We start from the raw sequence: 21,568 nt of genomic DNA on the forward strand, positions 1-21,568 counted from the left end.
GGGAAGCTATTCTCCGCCTTTTGCGAGCCTGCCAAAGGATGGAGGACTTTGATCCTTCAGGGTAATGTTAGAGTAGTTCTCCTCCCAGGTACTAAATGTGACAAAGCACATTTAATTTATTTGCCTTTTATATAAACATTGAATGTTTTCAGTGAGAATCCAAAGATTTAGTGTGAGCCTTTTGTTAATACCAAATAAACCTTACTTTCTTGGTTAGACGTGAACATTGATGAGTCTGGGGTTAGGGAATTTTACCTTCAGAGTACTAAAAACAGAATGAAAAATTGATTAAATAGTAACTTGGCTTACTTTAACACAGGTATTTAATACTATGTCAAACTACATTTTTTTTAATATTTGTAATATTTAATCTTTCAAATTTTGCTCTAAATTTTAGGGGTTTTCCACAAGTAATTTGTAAACTTTTTTTTCCAGGGTTGATATCTTATGCAGAGTATCTGTTTTTGCTGACAATTCTTACAAGTAAGTATTATATATTTAAAATATATAGGCACAAATACTCAGGTAGTACCAGTTTACCAGGAGCTTTATTTCTGATATTTTTTAGCTTCTAAATTTCCGCATTATAGTAAAACATAAAAACTATTGTATATAGAGTGACAATGCATTGATATAAATGGAAATCAGTGTCATCATTGGCCCATAGCAATACTTCAAAAATCATGGTACTTCCTGCACTATGGGATCAGAAAAGTCCCTTTGGGAGCGGGGAGACTTTGATTACAGAGCCACTTAATAAGGGGAAGAAGAATTGGATGGGAAGATGAATAATATTTCTTCTGGACAGTAGTTTTAGTCATTTTGGACCATGAGACATTAGCAATATAGCTCATGCATGGGTGTGAAAAACTGCTGTAGTGTCTCAGGAGTTGTTGCATGTTTTTATTGTGTTCAGGTTTGCCATGGATGCAATATATAAACAGCAGAATTCTTCAGTGTCTTTTTATCTGACTTTAAAGTCCTTTTTCTTTATCCTCTGTTCCTTTTGGCTTTATTTCCTCAAGTATTGTACATGTATTTCAGCCCCCCTCCTTTGCTTCCTTCCTTTTTCTCTCAGGCACTTTTTTTTAAAACAACTTTTGTTTGGGACTTGCTTTATCTACAAGCAACAGGCATTTTTTGGTTTTGTGCAGAGAAGTGACCTGGGATTGTCTGGTACTTTCTCTGTGCCATGTTTGCCACCCCCTGTTTTGTTCTGATGTGTAAGTGATGCTTAGAAACATCAAGATTTGAGACACAGCGAGACCCCTGGAGCAGTAGTGAAGTAGTCCACATGCATGTCCATGGAATTGTCCACAGAATAGTCCACATGCAGTTTTGTTTGACTGACTTATCAAAGTCTAACATTTTCAGCAAGGGACAAAGCCAGGCATAAATGATTTATTGTATCAGTGCATGGGGGAAAGGAGAGAAGGAAGCAGTCACTTCTTTCCTGACAGACTCTGGAGGCATCGCTCTCGTGTGACACTCATCACTTCCCTGGCTGCAAGGTCCATGGCTGGGCCTTAAATAAATTGATAAATTTTCCTTGCTCTGGAAATCCACCCTCTCATGGTGTAGTATGAACAAGTAATGTTGGTCTCCACAGAGTGGAGAGAGTATGTCCAGCCTTTCATCATTATGCACCTCTTGCACAATTCAAGTGGCCCTTCTGCAGCTTACCTCATTTCTTAGCAGAACTGCATTAGTTCCTGTTGCACAGCATGAAAGGTAAATAATCTCTTTGGCAACTTCAGCTAGTACACAATATTAAATTATATATATATATGCATTAAGCTTTAACATACAAATACACTGCTTCAGCAGTGGTGACTGTCCCATGCTACACACTGCTTGAACATGAGTTATACCATGTGTTCAAGTGGCTTTTAAAATCAGAGATAGGAGTTTAGCCCAGGTAGGGTACTGATTTTAAAATATTTATTGCAACTCGTAAAAGATGAATTTATGTTAAAAAAGGACAACCATGACAGCCAAATTATTACTTCAAAAGAATACCTTCAAGTTGCAGGAATAGGTGCCAAAGATTCTATTTCTTTAGAAATTTATGGCAGATGAAAGTGAATTCATGCTGAATTATTGGCTGAAACAATTAGAAAATTGAAGCAGTATCAGAGAAAGTTGTTCCACTTCTCCAGAAAATCAAGTAACATTGTTTTTCACAGAATTTATATAGGAATGTATTGAGCTGCAAACACAAAGGCACCTTTTAATGCAGGATAAAAATGCAGCGGTAATGTTGCTGCTTTGGTTACACAGAGGGTTATCATACTGACCAGTTTGAAAGCCAGTGTCAACAAGTGTTAGTGTTAGTGCCTCTATCTTTGCCTAACAAGTATCCTCTGTCAGTCAGCCCCAAGTTACACAGCCTGTCTCTCTCACTAGTGAGGGTTAATGTGAGATTTCTTAAAGCAGGCATCAGTATTTAAATTACTTCCAAGTCACCAACTGAGCAATAGGGAAATGGAAAAAGAGTCGTCAGACTCCTGGTTCCACGCTGCTGATGAGACCATGCTGCCTGTCATACAAAATCAGGGTCTGTAAAAACACTGAACTTGAAAATGTATTTTTGTGACAGACAAAGGTTTTATTTTTTCCCCCATGACCTTCTTTTCTCTGTACCTTGTGTCATCACTGTCTTTTTTCCTCCAGTGGTGTATTGAATTTCATTTCCAGCAATAGGTTAATGGAGCCCTGCCTGGTGAAGAAGCCCAGGAACTGAAGTTGTCACCTTTACTTAGAGCTTTGTTTCAATTACCCGGTCTCACAAGTTGACAGCTTGGTCAATGAAGGAATATTAGGAGAGGAAGCACCTAGGTCTAACCTGCACTCACAGCCAGGATGAAGCACTTCTGTTCAGATTTTGGAATTTTGCCTGATTCTAATTAAATACAAATATATCTGTGGTAGTCTTTGAACTATGCTTATTTTACAAACACATACCTTTGGGGTTACATCATATCAGATAAGTATGTCATCTCTAAACAGTATAAGCAGCTTTAGGTCTATATTTTCACTAACAGCTCTCTTATCTGAAAATTGGAACACAGATGGTATGAATTGCTATTAAATGCATCAATTACTTTTATTCTCTAAATATGTTATTGGATAGCCTTTTCTTGCTTTTGTACTAGTAACACAAATTTAGCATGTGGCATTTCCATGGAAAGGAAGCCAGTTTTGAGTAGTAAATCAACCCAGTTGCTGGGGACAGCACTGCTGTGCAGATTGCAGTGGTATTTATAAAATACCCCTGCATCACAAGATTGCTTCACACAGAATATTAGTTGACTGCTGAATATGTAGTTATTTCTAAAATGTAAAAATTGTATTTTCTTTAACCATCTTGTTATGACTTGAAAGGAATGGGATATTTCTTTAACTCGTTCCCTTTGCAGAAAAATTCTCTTTTTAAAAAAGCAAGATTTAAAACTTTACATAATGCAACTAGAAGCATATATTTCCAGAGGCAAAACTCTGAAGGCATTGGAGTTTTGTACAGATGCTTCTTTGCTGCCCTCACGAGTCCAGCATTGTTCTTGGAAGCATCAATATATTCCAGAGACAAAAAGTCCATGCCTGACATGAGTGGATTATGGCATTAATTCACCTGCTTCAGTGATTACTGGGAGAAGGGCTTGCTACCACAGTGAACTGTAGCTGCATTTCAGCAGCATGCTGTTGCTGTGTGGGCTTGCCAATGTTCAAGGCCACCTCCTGTAAGCAAATGAAGATCAGGAAATTGTGGGAAGGAGCTGAAAGCACGCCATGCTTTTATAGCGTCTCCAAGATTCAGAACTCATTATATTTTGAAAAGAAACATCCACTCGGGGAAGGAAATGCAGGGTAAAATTGTGTAGAATTCCTGAAAAAAAATTGTCTTGATGGGAGTCACACAAAACATGCTTTTGTCAAAAACAGCCAGAAGGAGTTTTCCACTCTTCTCACCTGAAAAGGAACTCTTATAAGTAAGGCAAAGCTAGACTGCATAAGTGACATGGGATTATAGAGACATCCTTTGGGAACATCTTAAGATCTGGCCAGTAAGAGATGCAGTATTTTTGTTGAGATCAGATGGACATTCATGGCTTGTACTTAGGCACTGTTGGCGTTTCTTACTTTGCCATTGCATTAATTATCCCTTGAAATGATAGCAAAAAGGTGTTTAAACAGTTTGCTTGTATTGGAAGAGGTGTGTATGGGTCACTGGAAATACCGTGTGTGTACATAACAATGGAGAACTGAACCAGAGTCAATGCTCATTTTACATTTGGTATTTGAGTTCAAGTGTAAGTATGTGATATTTTCAATAAAGTTCTTTTGCAATTTGTTGCAGAACCCCAGACTGGACTTCAGATTGCCTTTAAAATGTTGGATGCAGATGGCAATGAACAAGTTGAAAAGAAAGAATTCTTTAAGGTAGGTGTATTTACATACATTTTAATTTTAAGTGTCTGGGTTATATTTGCTCAATGAAGATTCATTAAAATCATCAAGCCTATTTTTCAGTCCTGTCTATGATCACATGCTTACTAAAATATTTTATATGAAAGGAGCTCATATTGAAGTATTGTGATAGAAGTACTTATCATCATTGAATCCACTCGTATAAATGTTACCTTAGAATTGTAAGTAAATATCTGCTGCTGGTAAGGTAGGAATTAGTGTATATCCCTTAATCCCATGAGCTAATTTATATAATCATCTGGAAGAGTCTTTTGTTTTCTTAATATGTTGAATAATTTCTTTAATTCCCCATCCTCTTTTGGTCTTTATTAATTTTGCTTGCTGTTGCAGAAAGGTTTTCTCAATTCACACTTTGAAGAGCAGCAGCAGGTTTTTTCCCATATTATACCTAAACTATGGGGAGAAAGGTAGATACTTTAAAAACTAAGAAAACCTTGCTCTGATGTTGCTTTTTTTAAGAAGAATAGGCTTTAATTATATAGCTTATTCAACTTTTAAATATTTAACAGGAGACTAACTAAGTACTTCTTGTCAATAGAAGTACTTAATAATAGAATCCCTCAACTTATTTCAGATCCTTAATTCATATTGGAGGTAAGTGGAGAGACAATTTTATAAGAAGCTGACATGGCTACTACGATTCTAAATATTTTCTGTCACTAGGGTGATGTTAAAGTTGAAGTCACATGAAGTCACATCTCTAGAGAACCTTAAAATCTAAAATTTTTAAAGATGGACTTGTTGATAAAGAAATTAACAAAAATTTATTTAGGTGAATTTCATAACCTTAAACTCTGAATTAATAGTAGAATAGCTGTTCACATGTTTTGCACTTATCACCTTTATTTCAGTGAATTGTCTCTTAGCAAGGTTACAATTGATGAGTCATACTTCAAATCTATTCTAAAATGTTGCAAAAATACTTCTAGACTTAGTAGTACTATTTGAAAATAATACTTCAAATTAGGTAATTTTCCAAGACAGTGTTCCCAGAAGGCCCTAATTGAACCTGCAGATACCTTTGTTGTGGTGTAACCCCAGCCAGCAGCCAAGCCCCAGTCAGCTGCCAGTTCTTTCTCCCACCAGCTGGATCAGGGAGAGAATCAGAAGGGTAAGAGAATGGATTGAGATAAAGACATTGTAATAGGCAAAGCAAAAGCCATGCACACAAGCAAAGCAAAACAAGGAATTCACTGCTTCCCATGGACAGGCAAGTGTTCGGCCATCTCCAGGAGAGCAGGGACATGTAATGGCAACTTGGGAAGACAAAAGCCATCACTGCAAATGTTCTCCTCTTCCTACTTACACCCACTTTATGTACAGAGCATGATGTCAGATGGTCTGGAATGTCCTTTGGTCAGCTGGGGTCACCTGTCCTGGCTGTGTCCCCTCCCAACCTCACGAGCACCCCCAGCCCCCTCCCCAGCATGGCAGTACAAAAGCAGAAAAGGCCTTGGCTCTGTGTGAGCCCTGCTCAGCAATAACAAAAACATCTCTGTGTTATCAGCCCTCTGCTCAGCACAAATCTAAAACAAACTCCCACACCAGCCACTGTGAAGGAAATTAACTCTACCCCAGCCAAAAGCAGCACAGTCCTACACCCATTTGTTGCTACAGAAGATCTTTTAATTTTGAAGAATTTGTTCTGTTAAAGTGTTCATTATTCTGCTGATTAAAAAGAAATCAAATTCTAGTAAAGCCTGTATTTTTAACCTACTAAACCAGATGCAATCATAGTGAATTGTTATCAGACTAGCACTGCCCTGATTACCAAAATAAGTTATGGCTGTATTATTCAGCTGCAAAAGAATATGTCACAAGCAAAAGTAACTGCATGAACACAAGTGGACATGTTCAGCTTGTAGTGCCTCTGCACCAAAATGCCACGTTAGCAGTGCTTTCTTCAAAAAGGTACTGTCAGTTAAGCAAATAAGGAGATTCTTACACTGCTCTTTTGGAGAGATGTGCAATATGTTATATATTTAATATCATTACCCATTTCAGGTATTCTAATTGAATCAGCCAGTATAAACAACAGAAAGTTGTTTAATTATATAAATCATTAAAAATAATTTGATTTCTGTAGAGGCAATCAAGTTAAATGAAAATTATTCTAGTTAGATAGATTGTTACCTTTCATTTCCTTTTTGGGCTGTATTGATAAAATAATATAGCGTGGTAAAAAAAACCCATATAAATTATTCTGTCAACTCACAAGAGTCATTAAATTCAAAGAAGTCCCACAGGATGCAAATTAGTCAGAGGATGAGTCTTCTCTTGTGACTGTTTTTTTGATATTTACAGAGGAGACTATTTTCAAGCAAAACTTTATAGATTAGATTTAAAAATAAAATTTTTGAAATGTAAGAATGTGAAAATAAGTGTGTTAGGCTGTATACTCTAGTTCCATGTGCATCATAGAAAGTTTCTAGATAGCTAATAAATCAGTACATTGGGTGGCTAATCTGTCATTTGTCTTGTCCCAGCTGACATCCTAGCAAAATATATCTGAACTATTCTACAGTGATTTCCACACTATATTTGACAATAACATCAGGAAATATATGTAAGGAGAAGGCAGTGGAAAAGAACAGTGAAGAAGCAGTAATCAGAAAAGAAATTTCATTGCTGGTTCATTCTCTTGCTTTGTCACCTCTTGTGCTCCCCATTTCCCACATTGTCCTCTGATTAGACATCTTTGTATGTCTGTGATGTCTGACTGTGGAGTCTGACTGCTGATCTAGACTGTAGTGTCTTTGAGGTAAGAACTTCCTTTTTGGTTTGGAAAACATCCATCATTCTTTGTGTATATCTCAATTCTTGCATGTTCCTGGATGAACAGGCACAAGATGTGCCAAGCAGGTCATTCAGGAAAGGGAAATGAGTGACAAGCAGAAACTCCAACCCCATTCCTCAGTGCCTGCATTGTGTGATGGGATATAGGCTGTTCAAACCTATATGGATCAGGCACTTCAGGAGTGTCAGGTGCAGAATTTCCCAGTGTTCTCTGCTGACAAAAATGGGTGTTCGGGAAAGGAGATCTTGAATGCAATCCCATGTTTTCAACAAGGGAGTTTATCTCGTCCTCTGTAGCCTTTCCATTTCAGTGCACATTTTCCTCATTTCCAGTAAAAGTCTCTCCCTTCACAGGGATACTCTTGTTCTCTCTCCTCCCTATTTCTTTATGTTGAAGCCAGTGTAATTCTGCTTCGTCTACGTCTCAGTGGTAAACAGTCACAGTATTCAGTATTAGGACCAAGAGGGTTTTGTTGCTTTTCCCTGCAACTCCAGGGTGAAGAAGACGAGGTAGAAATGGCATGTTCACAGATGTTAGTTGCCACGCTTTAATCAGTTCCTGCCAGAATGCAGAATCATTTCTCAGAGCCGTGTTATCTGCATCTCTGTGAGGACAGTAAGATACTTTCATGAACTCTGCACTTCCAAGACATTCACTTGAGACTTGGTGAGGGGGATTTCCAGACACATAATAACCCATGCACATTAATCTGAGACCTCCCACCAAGAATAAGGCTACCAAAGTTCCCAAAATCCCCAGCAAGTAAGGAATTTCCCTAACTCTCTAAATCTGTCCTGATTAAAGATGTCTAAGTAAAATTAATGACAGTTCAAAACTCTTGGGAATAAAGGCAGAGTAGCTCTGATGGCACATGCAAGAGCTGTATAACTTAGACTTTCTGAGCAGGCTATCTTACACACTTCTGCTGGAGAGCAGATACCACAAAATATTTGCAGAGCTTCACCTAGGGCTGAATGAGCCAGCACCCAACACTCAGCAGCTGTGGCACAGCGCACTTGTGTAGTCTTAGAGCATCCACAAACACTGGTCTCTCTCAAGCAACTGGAAGATGCAAAATCACCCTTTTTTTTAAGAGACTGCCATAGTCTTTCTGCCAGAAAGGCTTATTCAGAACAGATTACTTCTGTTTTTAGTAGTGACTTCACTTGTGCATAATAGGTCTCATTATATTTGAATTAGCCATTATTATAGTGAGTGGTGAGCGGGTACAAATATTAAATACAAATATATGTTACATGGAGGAGTCTGTTTCTTGAGGGCAGAATTCTTCTCCCTCTATGAGTAGTTGCTGCACTATGCTGAAAAAAATGAACAAACTTCTGGAAATAGTTTCAAGCACTCTAAGAATTTACATACAGTGTAAGAAAACAATAAGTGAAATCTTTCAGAATACTTGGGAAAATAAGTATGCTGTGTGTCTGTGCTCTTCAGTAACCTCTACTACTGCAGTCTACTCTGCAGATTTTTTAAGAGTCCTTTAGAAATAAAATCCAAAAAGAATAATATCATTTTTCTCCTGTTTGGAAAGTATTTGCAGTTTTATTCCTTATGTGTGATCAAATTATTCATGTTTGAGATAAGAAAAAAATGTGATTTCTCAGTGAGAATATGGACAAGCCGTTGTGGTTTTACCCACAGCACTATAATGCTATTTTGCTAAGAAGAAATTAATCATGCTTTTACTGTACTAGTCATTTGTTTTGTAAATGATCAAAAATTAAGATAATTTGGAGGAATGAGTGGTGTTTAATTGCCTTGTTTTATAGCATTTCTTTTGGTAAACACCATCAAGAGATACAATTTAAAACTAATAATAGAAAGTAAGCATCCTCATAAACTAAACAAATGAGGATGAAAAAAACCCAAACAAACACAGAACAGGTTAATTACTCAAAATTTGAAAGTCAGGGGATGACTTTTTGCAACACAAATCAATAGCGTGTTTTTCTCACTGTTTACAAGCCCATTCTGCTTCTCTGAAGAAAAAAAAAAAAAAAACACAACAACAACAACAAAGAAGGTATTTAAAAACTCCCCAGAATAACGACTGTGGAAATTTGGTAATGAACTTTTTCCAGGTTTCAATAAGCAGGTTGTGGAATCACTCAGAAATGTTTGAGACGCAAACCAGGAGTTTTGAAATCCTTGAGTTTTAAAAGCATCTTTTAAAGTCTCCAAATCCAGAGTGATCAGTGTAATTCCATATCTCTACCTGAAATGTATTAAGTCCCTTGTTCTTTCATTTCTGCTGTCCTTTTGAGGATTCATGCAAATGTCTGAAAGGTAGGTGTACTTTGTGCTGTATTAAATCACTCATTCTTATGGCAGTGTTCATCTCTGAAGTGAAATACAGTCAAAGAAACCTTGCAGATTTGATACACTTGAGGTACCATAAATTAATGCACTGTTTATATTATCTTAAAGCTTTATTTGGGACAGTAGAAGTTTTGTTTTTAAATGTGAGTCATTTCAGTAATTCTAAAAATCTTCTTAGCTAATACATTCAAGATTAATTTTTTCCAAGAGTGGAGGAGAAAACTCAAACTACATACTGCCTAATGCCAGTTCTGAAAAAAATGTTTTCTTAATTAAATTATTCTTTATTGTTTTTTGTATAGTACCTCAAAACAGGTGTGTTTTTCATGTCCAGAAGATCACGTTTATAACAGAACTATGTAAAACTATTTAGAAGGCCAGCATGAAAATCAGGATAATTTTTATTTCCGGAATGGTCCTTGATGTTATACCCCTGACTCTCAAAATCTTCTCAAGTGAAAGATTTCCTAGCTTCTGGTGCTAGGAAATCTTCTCTAAAAATAGAGTAAGCACTGGGCTGCAAGAGATAGATTCATGTTTGGTTATATTAACCACGGTAGATAAGACATTCCTAGGAAAAAGTGTGTCTGAATAGCAAAATATCCTCAAGTATGCAAATATTTTGTCAGGACTAGAGAATTTTGCGGAGATGTATAATTAAGAAAAGGTGCAATTAAATCAAGGTTCAGAAAAAGAAGGCTATTATAAGATCAAATTTGTAATTTTCCTGTTCTTTTCTCATGTTTCAACAAATACAGCTACAGAGAATCATTGGGAAGGAAGATGACCTGAAAGCAGCTGGAGACGAAACTGTACTTCGGGTATGAAATAGAGATACATTTTCCTTACAAAAACATTGTAGTGTTTCCCATGAACTTTGTTATTTTTTTAAAGTTTTTAGGTAAGTACATTAGCTTAAGTATTAGTGCTTTAATTAAATGAAAAGGCATGATTTGTCAACTGCTTTCTAACTGGGGAAGAAAAATGTTGGTCATTTCTGAGCCTTTTGGTGAAATGGATGTAATCAGTGTGTTTCATGACTGTGTATTCACTTGGTTGGTTTCTGTGAGCCTCTCATTCAGAGTAACTCTCTTCTATTTATGAAAATCTCAGGAAGAGCTCCATATTGCCATATGAGAATAGAAGGCTTTCCAAACAGAAATCTATAGCTTAAGCTTTCCTAAGTGCTGCTGTTGCAGTGATACCAGCTTATTCTGAGTTGGTTTGAAATGTGGTTATTGTCACTGAGGTGACAAAGGCAAGGATTATTTTAGTTAAGTCCACTTCCAGAAAGAGGCAGTGTAGATGCAGACCAGAAGAAACAATCCTAGAGTTTGATCGTCCGTCTGGGAAAGAAATTTCACTGTTTTGTGGACCACTAGCAAATGGTAAATAGATCTCATCAATGAAAGGGACAGGTTAAGTTCCTGCTCTCTTTTGTTTTCCCCTGAATCCAGCCACCTGCAACCTCCCTTCTTCTCAGGTAGAGTCTATTCTTGATTCTGTAGTCAGCACAGAGACAAGATATTCTGTAACCTGCTGACGTTGAGTGAAGCTGAAAACGGGGAGGGGGAATCCTGAGCATACTGAAACACCTCAGAAGAAGCTGTTGAACCACATAACAACTGATGGGACAAGCAAAAATGGCCTCAAGTTGCACCAGAGGAGGTTTAGATTGGGTATTAGGAAAAAAATTTCACTGACATTGGTCAAGCGCTGTAACAGGCTGTCCAGGGAAATGGTGGAATCACCATCCCTGAAAGTGTTCAAAGCACATGTGGATGTGGTGCATGGAGGCATGGTTTAGTGATGGACTTGGCAGTGCTGGGTTAATGGTTGGACTCAATAATCTTAGAGATCTTCTCCAATCTAAATTACTCTGATTCTAAAGAAGAGGAGAATACAGCTGGGTTGTTTCCATCTATTACTAAAAGATGCTGCTTAAATCAGCAAGTTGCTGTTGGCTGTAAACTTTCAGTTTACACTGGGCATGAGGCAGCAGCCACTGCTCATATTGGAAGCACTCAGTAAGGAATTTATAGAGGGCTCTGCTTTGTAAATCATGCATCAGCAGTTTCTACAAAGAGTTGCTCATGTTCTTTACTTTTTCATATGCCTGAGGAAAAAGTGGAAGTGGCTATTGCTGACACCCTTAAAATTTATTAGGCATAATCTGTCTTCTGATTCACAAAAGTTTTCCTCCCTCAGTGTATATTCAAAGTTGAGTTAAAAATTGTTTGATCAACAAACAACCATCTCCTTTCTTGAATCTTTTCATCAATCACCAGATTAAAATAGCTAGGATTAATAGGGTTGTCTGCTCCTCAAAACCTATTTCAATTGAGACTTAAATGCCATGACATTGAAAGAAAAAGGATCTTTATTCTGCATGAATGCACAGCTATAGTATAAAATTTCCAGAGAAACTTTGATACAGTTGGACAGATTAGTTATAAACACATAAGCTTATTGTGAGCTAATTAAATATCTGAGCTGGAATGTCTCTATTTTGTTTTTGTCTTGCTTCAAAGTTTGTCTTCAGAGTTCTCCATTGAGAAAAATCTGAAGTTACGGTAGCCAGAAAATGTTATTTAATACAGCTTCGTAGAAGATTAAAAATGGAATTCTAGTATGAAAGAATAATTAAATAGTTTTGGGGAATACAGCTAACTTGAAATTAGTATGATCTCTATATTTCTACATGGCAAAATCCAAATTATCACATTTCTCTTAATTTTTATTTTCTTCCTGTCTCAGTTTCTCACCAGAGAAATTGATTATCGTTGTAAGCAGCAAATCTGACTATACAGTGTAGTCATTGGTTATGTTTTTACCCTTTATTTTTTATAATTATGGTAAGTCATAGTATTGCCTTTAAGTAAAATAGATGAAGCATAAAAATATGGGGTTTAAGTTGACTATGTTTTTGGAAAGTTGAGATACTGCAACAGAATTTTGGTGTTTGGAATGTTTCTTTATTTTCACAGTACTTTCTCAATTTGCATACAAGTTTGCTGTTTTTTCAAAGTAAACCCAAAGTCTCTGATGCCAGATGGCAAATGTCACCAACCTAGGAAAATACAGTTTAAATGGTAGTCTGCAGCTTTGTTTAACCAGCAGATATATGCAGGTGTGTTCCCTGTAGAGCATGTAGACAAAGGTCCCAGTCATTTGTTTACTTTATGGTGATACCATTTAATAGTCATCAAGTTACTACATAAGGAAAAGAAAAATCAATTTGCTCTTCTCCTGGGGTGCTTGTATCTCTGCCTTTTTACAGACACTTGGACTTACACCCCTGAAATTCAAATTTTCATCACTTAGTATTGGCTCTTGAACAGGATTACAGTGGAATTGGTTATCCAGATACATATATTTCAATTGAGGACTTTTCTTTTTCCAGTAGTATAATTGATGCTGGAATAAAAGCAAAAAAAAATCTGCCCAGCCTTAACTGGCTCCATCTTTTGGGAAGTTCCATGCTGAATTTTGCAGAGCAGGCAATCTGGCAGTCTCGTCGCAGAGGTGCACACGGTGAAGGAGAGCTGCAGGCAGAGTAAAACGCTGGAGCCTGGTTCTTTCTCATCAGACTGGAGAAAATGGTGCAGAAGTCAACAGAGGCAGTGACTGCCTCAGCTCAAACACTCTTTCCTGAGGCCAGAGGAAATGCTCCATCTGGCTTCCTGCAGAGCTGTTCTTCATACAGAACATCCCACAGAACATATGACCATGGTTCATGGAAGAGGAGAGCCAACTGATCTAGATTCCAGTAGGAAAGTGCATGCACTAGAAGATTTGGTTTGTTTGGAAAGGTGTTGCCCAGTGAGCAGCACCTGTTGCTTTTGTATTCCTGCCCTGAGTTCCTTAAAAGGATACTTTTAACAGTGAAATGTGCTGTAGTGTCCTGCTATGAAAACAATGCTAATGGTGGTAAATATCTACTGGACAGACCAGCTGTCTAGATCAGGGACTTTGCTCTCAGGCCCTTCAATTTAGATTAATGAGTTATCAAGTACTTTCGATACCTCTCATTTAATATGCTTTATGTAATGAATAAACTTATAAATTTCTTTTAGCTACCGTTAGAAAAGGAATGACAATACAGAGCGTTCTGTATTTGTTGTTGAAATGAAATTAGTGTTGTGAAATATGTGAATGATCTAATTTCCAAATGATTAAAAATATGCTTCTGGATTCCCTAGTGAATACATTTTCAGACAGTGTGAAAAGTATGATTGGGGATTTTCTTTATATTTAACTAGTAGTTGGGGACACAGCTACTCATCTCTTTTAAACAGAACACTTATGAACTGAAATTGTCCAACTATATGCAGTGTACTTTTAGACTCACACATGAACAATTTAATATTGAGTGTAAGTTGTTTTAGCCTGTCTACTTCTCTCTTTTTATTTTTTTCCTGTGGTTCTAAAAGAAGTAAATTACATTAGTAATTCACACATTTCTCTCTGCTTACCTGGTCAAGACAAGATTTTACACTTGGACCTTCAGACATTGCAGAATTGTGATGCATCTCCTCAACCACAGGAACTGTGCAAGTCATCATAACCTGCCCATCTGCTCCCTAGAATCTCTGCCTGGTTTAAAGTTCTACTCAGTGCTTCTAAGTCTGCATAGCTCAGTAAAACTAAAGACTGCTTACAACTGAAGGAGGGTGGTGGCTGTGAGCTGTGCTCTTCTCGTGCAGCAGTACTCTGTAACATGGGTGCAACACATCAGATTTTACAAGAATCTAGTCCAAGACTAAAATTAATATCCCTCCCCCAAGAGTCTGTCATTAATCTTGTAACCTCTCAGTTCAGATGGAATGCACATTTTTTCTTGACCTATCTTCTCCAACATAAATATGTATGTTTTGTGTCAGCAATTTAACATTGAATTCTGTTGAAAAGCTTTTAGATACTTTAAACCAAGGAGCAATGTGATGTGCTTTAAAGAAAGTTCTCCAGACAGGTAAACCCCCTAAAGAACCAACTTTCTAACACCAAAATGTAAGATTATTGAAAAAGTGCTGGGTCATTTTTTACCTCATGGACAAGGAAATTATTTTATTTTTCCATATGATCTGATGACATTGTAACCTCAAGAGACAAAAGGAAACATATTTGAACAGGGGCTGGCTGGGGAGTTGGTGACAGCCCACCTGAGCCATTTTCAGCACCGAGAGCAAGAGGGTTTGCGCGCGCTGAGGATGGATGTGCTCGGCCTTCGAGGCCAAGTCTGCCTTGATCAAAACAGTGGGCTTCACAGCACATCACCCCTCCTGAAGGGGGTCCTCATAATGGAATCTCTTTTTTTGGTGCAAAGTTACATTTTTAAAGTATGCCACAACAGAGAGGCAGGGCGTGGGTTCCTGTGAGCAGCTGTCCCCAGCTGTGGGTAGGAGCTGCTTTCCCCGACTGCTTGGCACAGTCAACCTGTTCAGAACAAGACAAGGTTCAACCTCTTTCTATTTGGGGCTTAAAGGTCTCCTGCAGCATCTACTCCCAGATTAGTTTTAGCCTCGTCAGCTGGAAACCATTTTTATTCTGTACCTCTTTATGAATTGATGCAGAACTGAGGGCGATGCGCTGAAACCTGACGATGTCTGTGAAGTTACTTGTTCTTCGTTACAAAAGGCCCTAAGTGTACAGCAGAGTGATTCCATGGCATTAGTTGTCATTAAGAAAAGAACTGATCCTCCCAGTAATAGGAATTATGGGTGTTATTGGATGCTGTTTATTGTTTAGAAGATGTTCTGTCAGACTTCTCAAATATTGTCTGTTATATCCTCTGTAGAATCATCTGTGCACATTTCAGCCCTTCTGCATCAGACCTGAGGTGTTCCTGAATCCTACCTAATAAGAACATGCATTGCAAAACATGAAAAACTTCAGTATGGATTTACATTAGGATGAAAGTTGATTTATCTTATAAAGTTGATTTATCTTATAAAAGACACAGTTTCGTTCTGGGGCCCACTTGAGACTGTCTGGGCTTTGCCAAAAAGAACTGCTTTTGGAGATCTGTATCTCCTGGTCCCACTAGCTGGCCTGCTTACAGTTCTTTTGGCTGACTGTAACTGTTAGGATTAATTTCATAATGGACACATCTTTTAAACCTTCTTACCAGAACTAAGTCATAGGATATATTCCAGCATCTGGGAGACTCTCAAAATGTCAGAAAGCTTGAATTCTCTTTAGCAGTGTGTGAAGCTAGGCTGGGATAGAAGCCTGGTATGGTGAATTGACTGAGCTAGCAGCTTAAAAACAAAGAGGATTGCAGGGAAGTGAACTCAGAAAAATTTGCAAAGATTTAGTCTTACCTTTGGAAAGATTTGGGACATCACTAGCAGACAGAAACTAAGATATCATCCTCCTTGCCCAACTTCACTTCTCTGCCCATTCTTCCATTTACTCACTCTCCTTTTGTCTTAACTAAAAAAAAATATTCAATCCAAAATACATATTTTTACCATTTCTAGTGAAGTAAGACATTGCACAGCAAATACCATCTCTCAGGAAGCAAGCAAGAGAACAAGAAACGAATTGCAGATTTTAATCACGATGAATGCTTTCCAGTCATGCCTCAGGCAAATTCTGCAAGGAAAGGTGGTAAGAATTTAGAGACAGTAAGTCTATTAACATTTCAGATGAGTTGTGAAAATCAGTTAGGTACATTATTCTGAAAATCCCATCTCACTGTGTGATAAGTTTCTTCTCAGTGACGCTTGTTGGTACTTGCTGCAGTATCAGGTCCTAAATGTCAAAAGCTCAGTGAGGAGCTACAGGATTAGGTAGGTCTTTGCCCATGACTCAGTGTTTGCAGCATCAGGCCTCTTATGTTAACAGCCTATGTAATGTAATAAGGAAATAACTTGTGTTATCTGATCTTGCTTAAAAAGGAATAATTGCATAATTCAGCAGTTCATGATACTTTTGAAAAGTGTAGGAGGCGTTAACATTACTCTAGGAAAATTAGCCTATGTTTGTAATATGTGCACACATGTTCATTAGTTCACAGACTTGTGTGGCATCAGATTGTGTGGTCTTTGTGATTCTGGAACATGTCTGAGTTCCCCACTTGTGATATATGTCTCTGCCCCATCCTGTGCTGGTATCAAGATGATACTCAGACCACTGGGTTCCTTTTTCACTCTCTGCCTCAGCTTTCTGTAAAATGCACAGATCAGAAGGGTCCCAGGGCCTGAAGCAGCCAGATACACCAGAATACAAACTTTCACTCAGTTTAGATAGTGACTCAAATCTACCAGTCTGGTCTGCTTTACAGCCTGGGATTGGGTTACCATTTCATTCTTATTGCCAAGAGAGACATTCCAAGTGTGAGTTATTCTTTTACCCAAGCTCACGAGGGCGAGGTGTTGGAAATATTAATAGAATTCTCATTATCTTCTAACAAGGATGTGTCATGTCAGTACTAATTTATACAGATCAGCAGCAAAAGCTCCTAATGATTCTGTGGACAAAAAGGAATTATGTACTAACATGTACTTCAATTTAATAGCATTAACTATAGGAAAAGCAATTTTTTGAAATTTCACCCTTAAGGTGTAGTCTCTGTGGTCTCCTGTTGCATTTTATGCTTTAAAGAAATGTACTGTTTTGTAGTTTTTAAATATATTTAACTCTCACTAACATAGTGTTTGGACATCTGCCAGTTTCACTGTGGAATTTCAACTGATAAAGAAGGTAGCCAGCAAGTAGGTGCATATTTGTTATAAATCCTGGGATAGGCTTTGTCATCTTAGATAAGATGAGGTAGGTATTGTTTGTATGCCTTCTTCTAGCTTGTAACTGGAGAAGCATTAATAGAAGAAAAAAACTTTTGCTGTTACAGACTTAGTTTTGAAAAGGTTATTTTAAACCTTGTTTTTTAGTTTGTTTTCATACAGCACTTATTATAGTATGGAGTAATTAAATTAGAAGCTTTAATTTGTGTAATCTTGAGTTCAGTTTTTAAAATTACATTAGCAAATTTATTCCTTGCATTTTTCAAATGTCCTTTAAACATGTAAGCAAAACTCACAAAAAGCAGATTACAATATAGCTGCAGTGGGGGATATGTAGTTTCTTCTCTACTTCTTTTTAGAAAACTTTGTATTCTGATATAAAAATAGTTTGGGTTTGAATTTCAAATAAGCATACATGAATGTTTGACTTTTGGCTTCCAAAAAAGCATATACCAATGTTTATGCATCAGTCTTCACAGTAATCTGAAGTGTTTAAACTTCAGAAGGATGGATCTTGTGGGTATTTAAATATTCTTTGCCTGCAATTAAATGATAAAAGTTCAGTAAGTACAGTTTGCATATGGCTTGAAAAGTGTTTTCTTTCTAGGTTCACTCATACATAACTCATATCTCTGGCATTTGGTGAACTGTAGCTTGTAGTAGAAATGAGGAATGTTTCTGCTTTAACTATAAAATAACTGTGTCATGTATGCAGTAAGCATGAAACACGGGGGACTAATGGGACTTGTTATTGATGATGCTGAAAGCTAAATAACCATTAGTATTAAATCTTATGAATAGACTCTTGTCTTTCATCTTACCTCTTCAACCAGATAAAAGACACAGGGGCTATTTAGATGTCATAAGAATAGTATGGTGAAATCCCAACAGACTTAAAAAAAAATTCTCTCTTCATGTTGCTTAGTGTTTTGTTGTGTTCAAAGAAATGCCAGTATGCTGGTGCTGAAAGAAGCATAGAGCAGAAATCCAGCATTATGTGTGGTTTAAGCTTGTTAAAGATTGAATTGAAATAGTGTGTATCTCTTCTCTGCAGAAATTTATTCTTCAGATTTTAAAAATATTTATAGAAAAGTCACTAACCCTGAACATTTCCCAGAAGCCTTGTAAGACCATAATATAATGGAGCATTATCAGTGTTGGTATTTTCCTAGCTTCATTTATTAGACTATCATGAATGTTTTTAAATGGCTGTAACATGTTAGAAATACCTACCTACAAACTTACTTACAGATACTAACTTTATTTAAGCCTTCTCTTCACCTAAGAATAAAGTTTCTTAAAGATTTGACTTGCAACCTTCTCCATTTTAATAATAAAAATAATAAAATATTATACTAAAATGCACTGATGGTGGTTGGAAATTGTTCCTATCTTTCATACAAAGTATTTAGAAGCAGAACTTAGTAACCACTGTTAGCAGTTAATGTGGAAGAGTTGTTCAGCTCTGAGATCCTGTGTGATCTGGGAAGAGTAATTAAATTTCAAGCATCTTCTAGGAAATTCTAGTTCAGATAAATATTTTTATATTAATGGTGAATATTAATGATCATGCAATGCATCACAATCATATAGTTTTTTTGTTTTATAGGAAACAGAACTGGACAGCTGTGATGTTAATACCGTGTTGCTGGTACATTTCTTTGGAAAACAGGGAAAGGAAAAACTTCGCTTTTCTGAGTTTTTCAGGTATTTTTTCAGCTAGACAAGCCTAACAGGACCCAGTCTTGTTCCTACCCCCTGTGCTTTACCCCAGCTCAGGCATTTATCTGACACCACACTGAGCTGATTCAGAAAATTAAGCAATGAAGTGGAGATTATTCGTGATGTTGCATGATTGAATTCCCCATTTAGCTCCTAGAGTCTGCTGTCTGCAGGAGCTGAGCACTGTGGTATCTCCTAGCAGCAGAGCAGTGGGCCAGGAGGGTTGAGACTCCCATTCTTGGCAGCTTAGAACAATACCTTAAAACAATATGATTCATGAGTATTTTTTGTGACCAAATCACAAAAAAGTGACTTCTAACCAATTAAAAATATTTTCTGAGTTGAGATACTTCCTTTCCCATTACAGCTGTCATGGTAAGATGCAGGCAACTTCTCCACTTGCTTCAAATTCCAGCTTCTGTTGAAACTTTCCCAGTGCCTTTTCCTCTGCCATTTGAGCTACTTTTGCAATGAGACTATGCAGATACCTGTTTGAATCTTGACACACATATTGTAGCATGGCATCAAGAGAAGGTTATCTATCAGTATTACCTTTTCTACCAAAATAATCAGTCATTTACAGGCTGCAAAAATGAAGTAGAATAATGTGTTTTGCTTCTGTTTGTATTCAGAAGTGGAGAATATGTGACAGCCCTCTTAAAAATTAATGTTTTTGCAATCAGTAGACTAAAAAGTGTTTGGCTCCAGTGGCTCTGGTACATACCAGTCTTCAAATAAACAACCTTTCCCTTTTGAAGACCTCAGCTCAATAGGAATCTAAGTGAGTAAAATAAGTTTAAGATGTCTCCAGCTCCCTTTTCTATAAATACCATAGATCCTCTCAATGAAACAAAAGGCAGAGAGCACCAGTAAAAGGTTGTGTTTGCATATACAGTGTAAACTGAAAAGCCTCAGGTTTTAGATAAAATCCTACACTGACCCAATGAGGCATGACATTGACGAAACTATGTACCTTGTACATTCAGAACGCATAGGTTAAAGACCTTTGCCTGCCACACAGATAGAGGCCTGTAATCAAAATCAAACTCCCACATCTTGCTCTTAAAATTTGTGGGATAAGTGTAAGGTTTAATGCAGGTAATTTTTCAACAGTGGCAGTTATGTTTCGTAGGGCTGGAATGTGCCTCTTTATCACTGCATAGACACTCCATCTCAGCTGCAGCGTGACAGTGGAGTTTGTTTAACACGCAGAAAGGTGAATAAAAGGATCGCTGTCTTTTTAACCTCTGCGAGGATATCACCTTTCACATGATTTTATTTGCAAGTAAATCAAGCACATCATTTCTGGGTTCCTATTGTTCAGAGAAAATGTGATTTCTATCTGATGGCCTCTCATAACACTTTACCTTCTGCGGGAAGCTATTGTTGGCTGTTTGATCAAAGTGCCACATTGTTTTTACAAGAGATGACTGATGAGCTGTAGAGACATAGATCATTCTCAAAAGCAAAAAATAATGATGGTAAATGCTTTTATCATTTTCCAAGTTCTTGCCTAGAAAGCTTTTCCATTGATCAGTGTAGTACCTAGCAGAAAGTAGAGGTGATTATGTTTGATTAGGCCACACTAAAACTTGTCACATTAGTTAAATACACAGATACTGTTGTACTTCAGAGTCCTTAAAACTAAAAAAAAAAAAAAAAACCCAACAAACAACCCACCACCCAAAAGAGAAAAAAATAAAAACCACAAAAAAATATAAAAATAATTCACTCCAAAAAACAGGATTGCTTTCATTCTGAAATTTCACTGTACTTATACGGGAATTCTGAAAGCTGAGACCACTGTTCTTATCTCATTACCTACTTATGTTTTCCTCATGCTCCCTCTTTTCAGTTTGTCTGGCATTAAAAAATCCTTTTGTAAGTGTGCAACCATCTGTATCTACATGTACACCAACATTATCCAAGCCTTTTAGCCCACAGTCCAAACATTTAAAAAATGTCAGACAGCCACAGTCAATACACCAGGACAGTTTATTTGCCAAACTGTTCTCCTTTCTTTGCATTCAGGTGGCACAAAGAAAATGAAAACTGTCTACATCTCTTGTGGCAGTGTGAGGCTGATGTAAACCAGTTCTTGTGCCTCTTTTCCTACTGCCCTGAACACAGGAGGCATGCTGAGAATAGAGAGGGAAAATGGTCAGGCATCTGTCTCCAGCTGGTGCTTGCTTCTTGGGAAATGCTGAGTATTGGTACACACAGGGACAATCCTCAGGCAGTGTTTTTATCAAATGTAAAGGTTGTTTCAGAGATCTTGCTTCTTGAGGTAGGACTCAAGGAACACATGTTCAGCTCCAGACTGCTAGATGAGTTCTTATTAGTTTTATTGCCCTTAACATAAGGATATTATAGTAATTATCAATAAGAATTTACAATTTCAAAAGCAAATGTTTCTCTGGCAAGTGTTAGGAAATATAAATTTCTGGAGTATGTCTATGTATATCACTACTCAAGG

The 21,568-nt window shown here is 37.2% G+C and overlaps 1 protein-coding gene across 1 annotated transcript in view; it reads left to right on the forward strand.

The window, feature by feature from the left end:
• The window catches only part of MICU2 (mitochondrial calcium uptake 2), a 133,810-nt gene that overhangs the window by 99,939 nt on the left and 12,303 nt on the right, over nucleotides 1-21,568 (forward strand). The window contains exons 5-8 of the mRNA XM_064409234.1: nucleotides 436-483; nucleotides 4,358-4,440; nucleotides 10,381-10,443; nucleotides 18,980-19,077. Coding sequence (XP_064265304.1) covers nucleotides 436-483; nucleotides 4,358-4,440; nucleotides 10,381-10,443; nucleotides 18,980-19,077 — 292 coding nt within the window. The remainder of the gene's footprint in view (nucleotides 1-435; nucleotides 484-4,357; nucleotides 4,441-10,380; nucleotides 10,444-18,979; nucleotides 19,078-21,568) is intronic.

This window comes from Passer domesticus, chromosome 2, assembly GCF_036417665.1.
Source record: "Passer domesticus isolate bPasDom1 chromosome 2, bPasDom1.hap1, whole genome shotgun sequence".
NCBI classification, from domain to species: Eukaryota; Metazoa; Chordata; class Aves; order Passeriformes; family Passeridae; genus Passer; species Passer domesticus.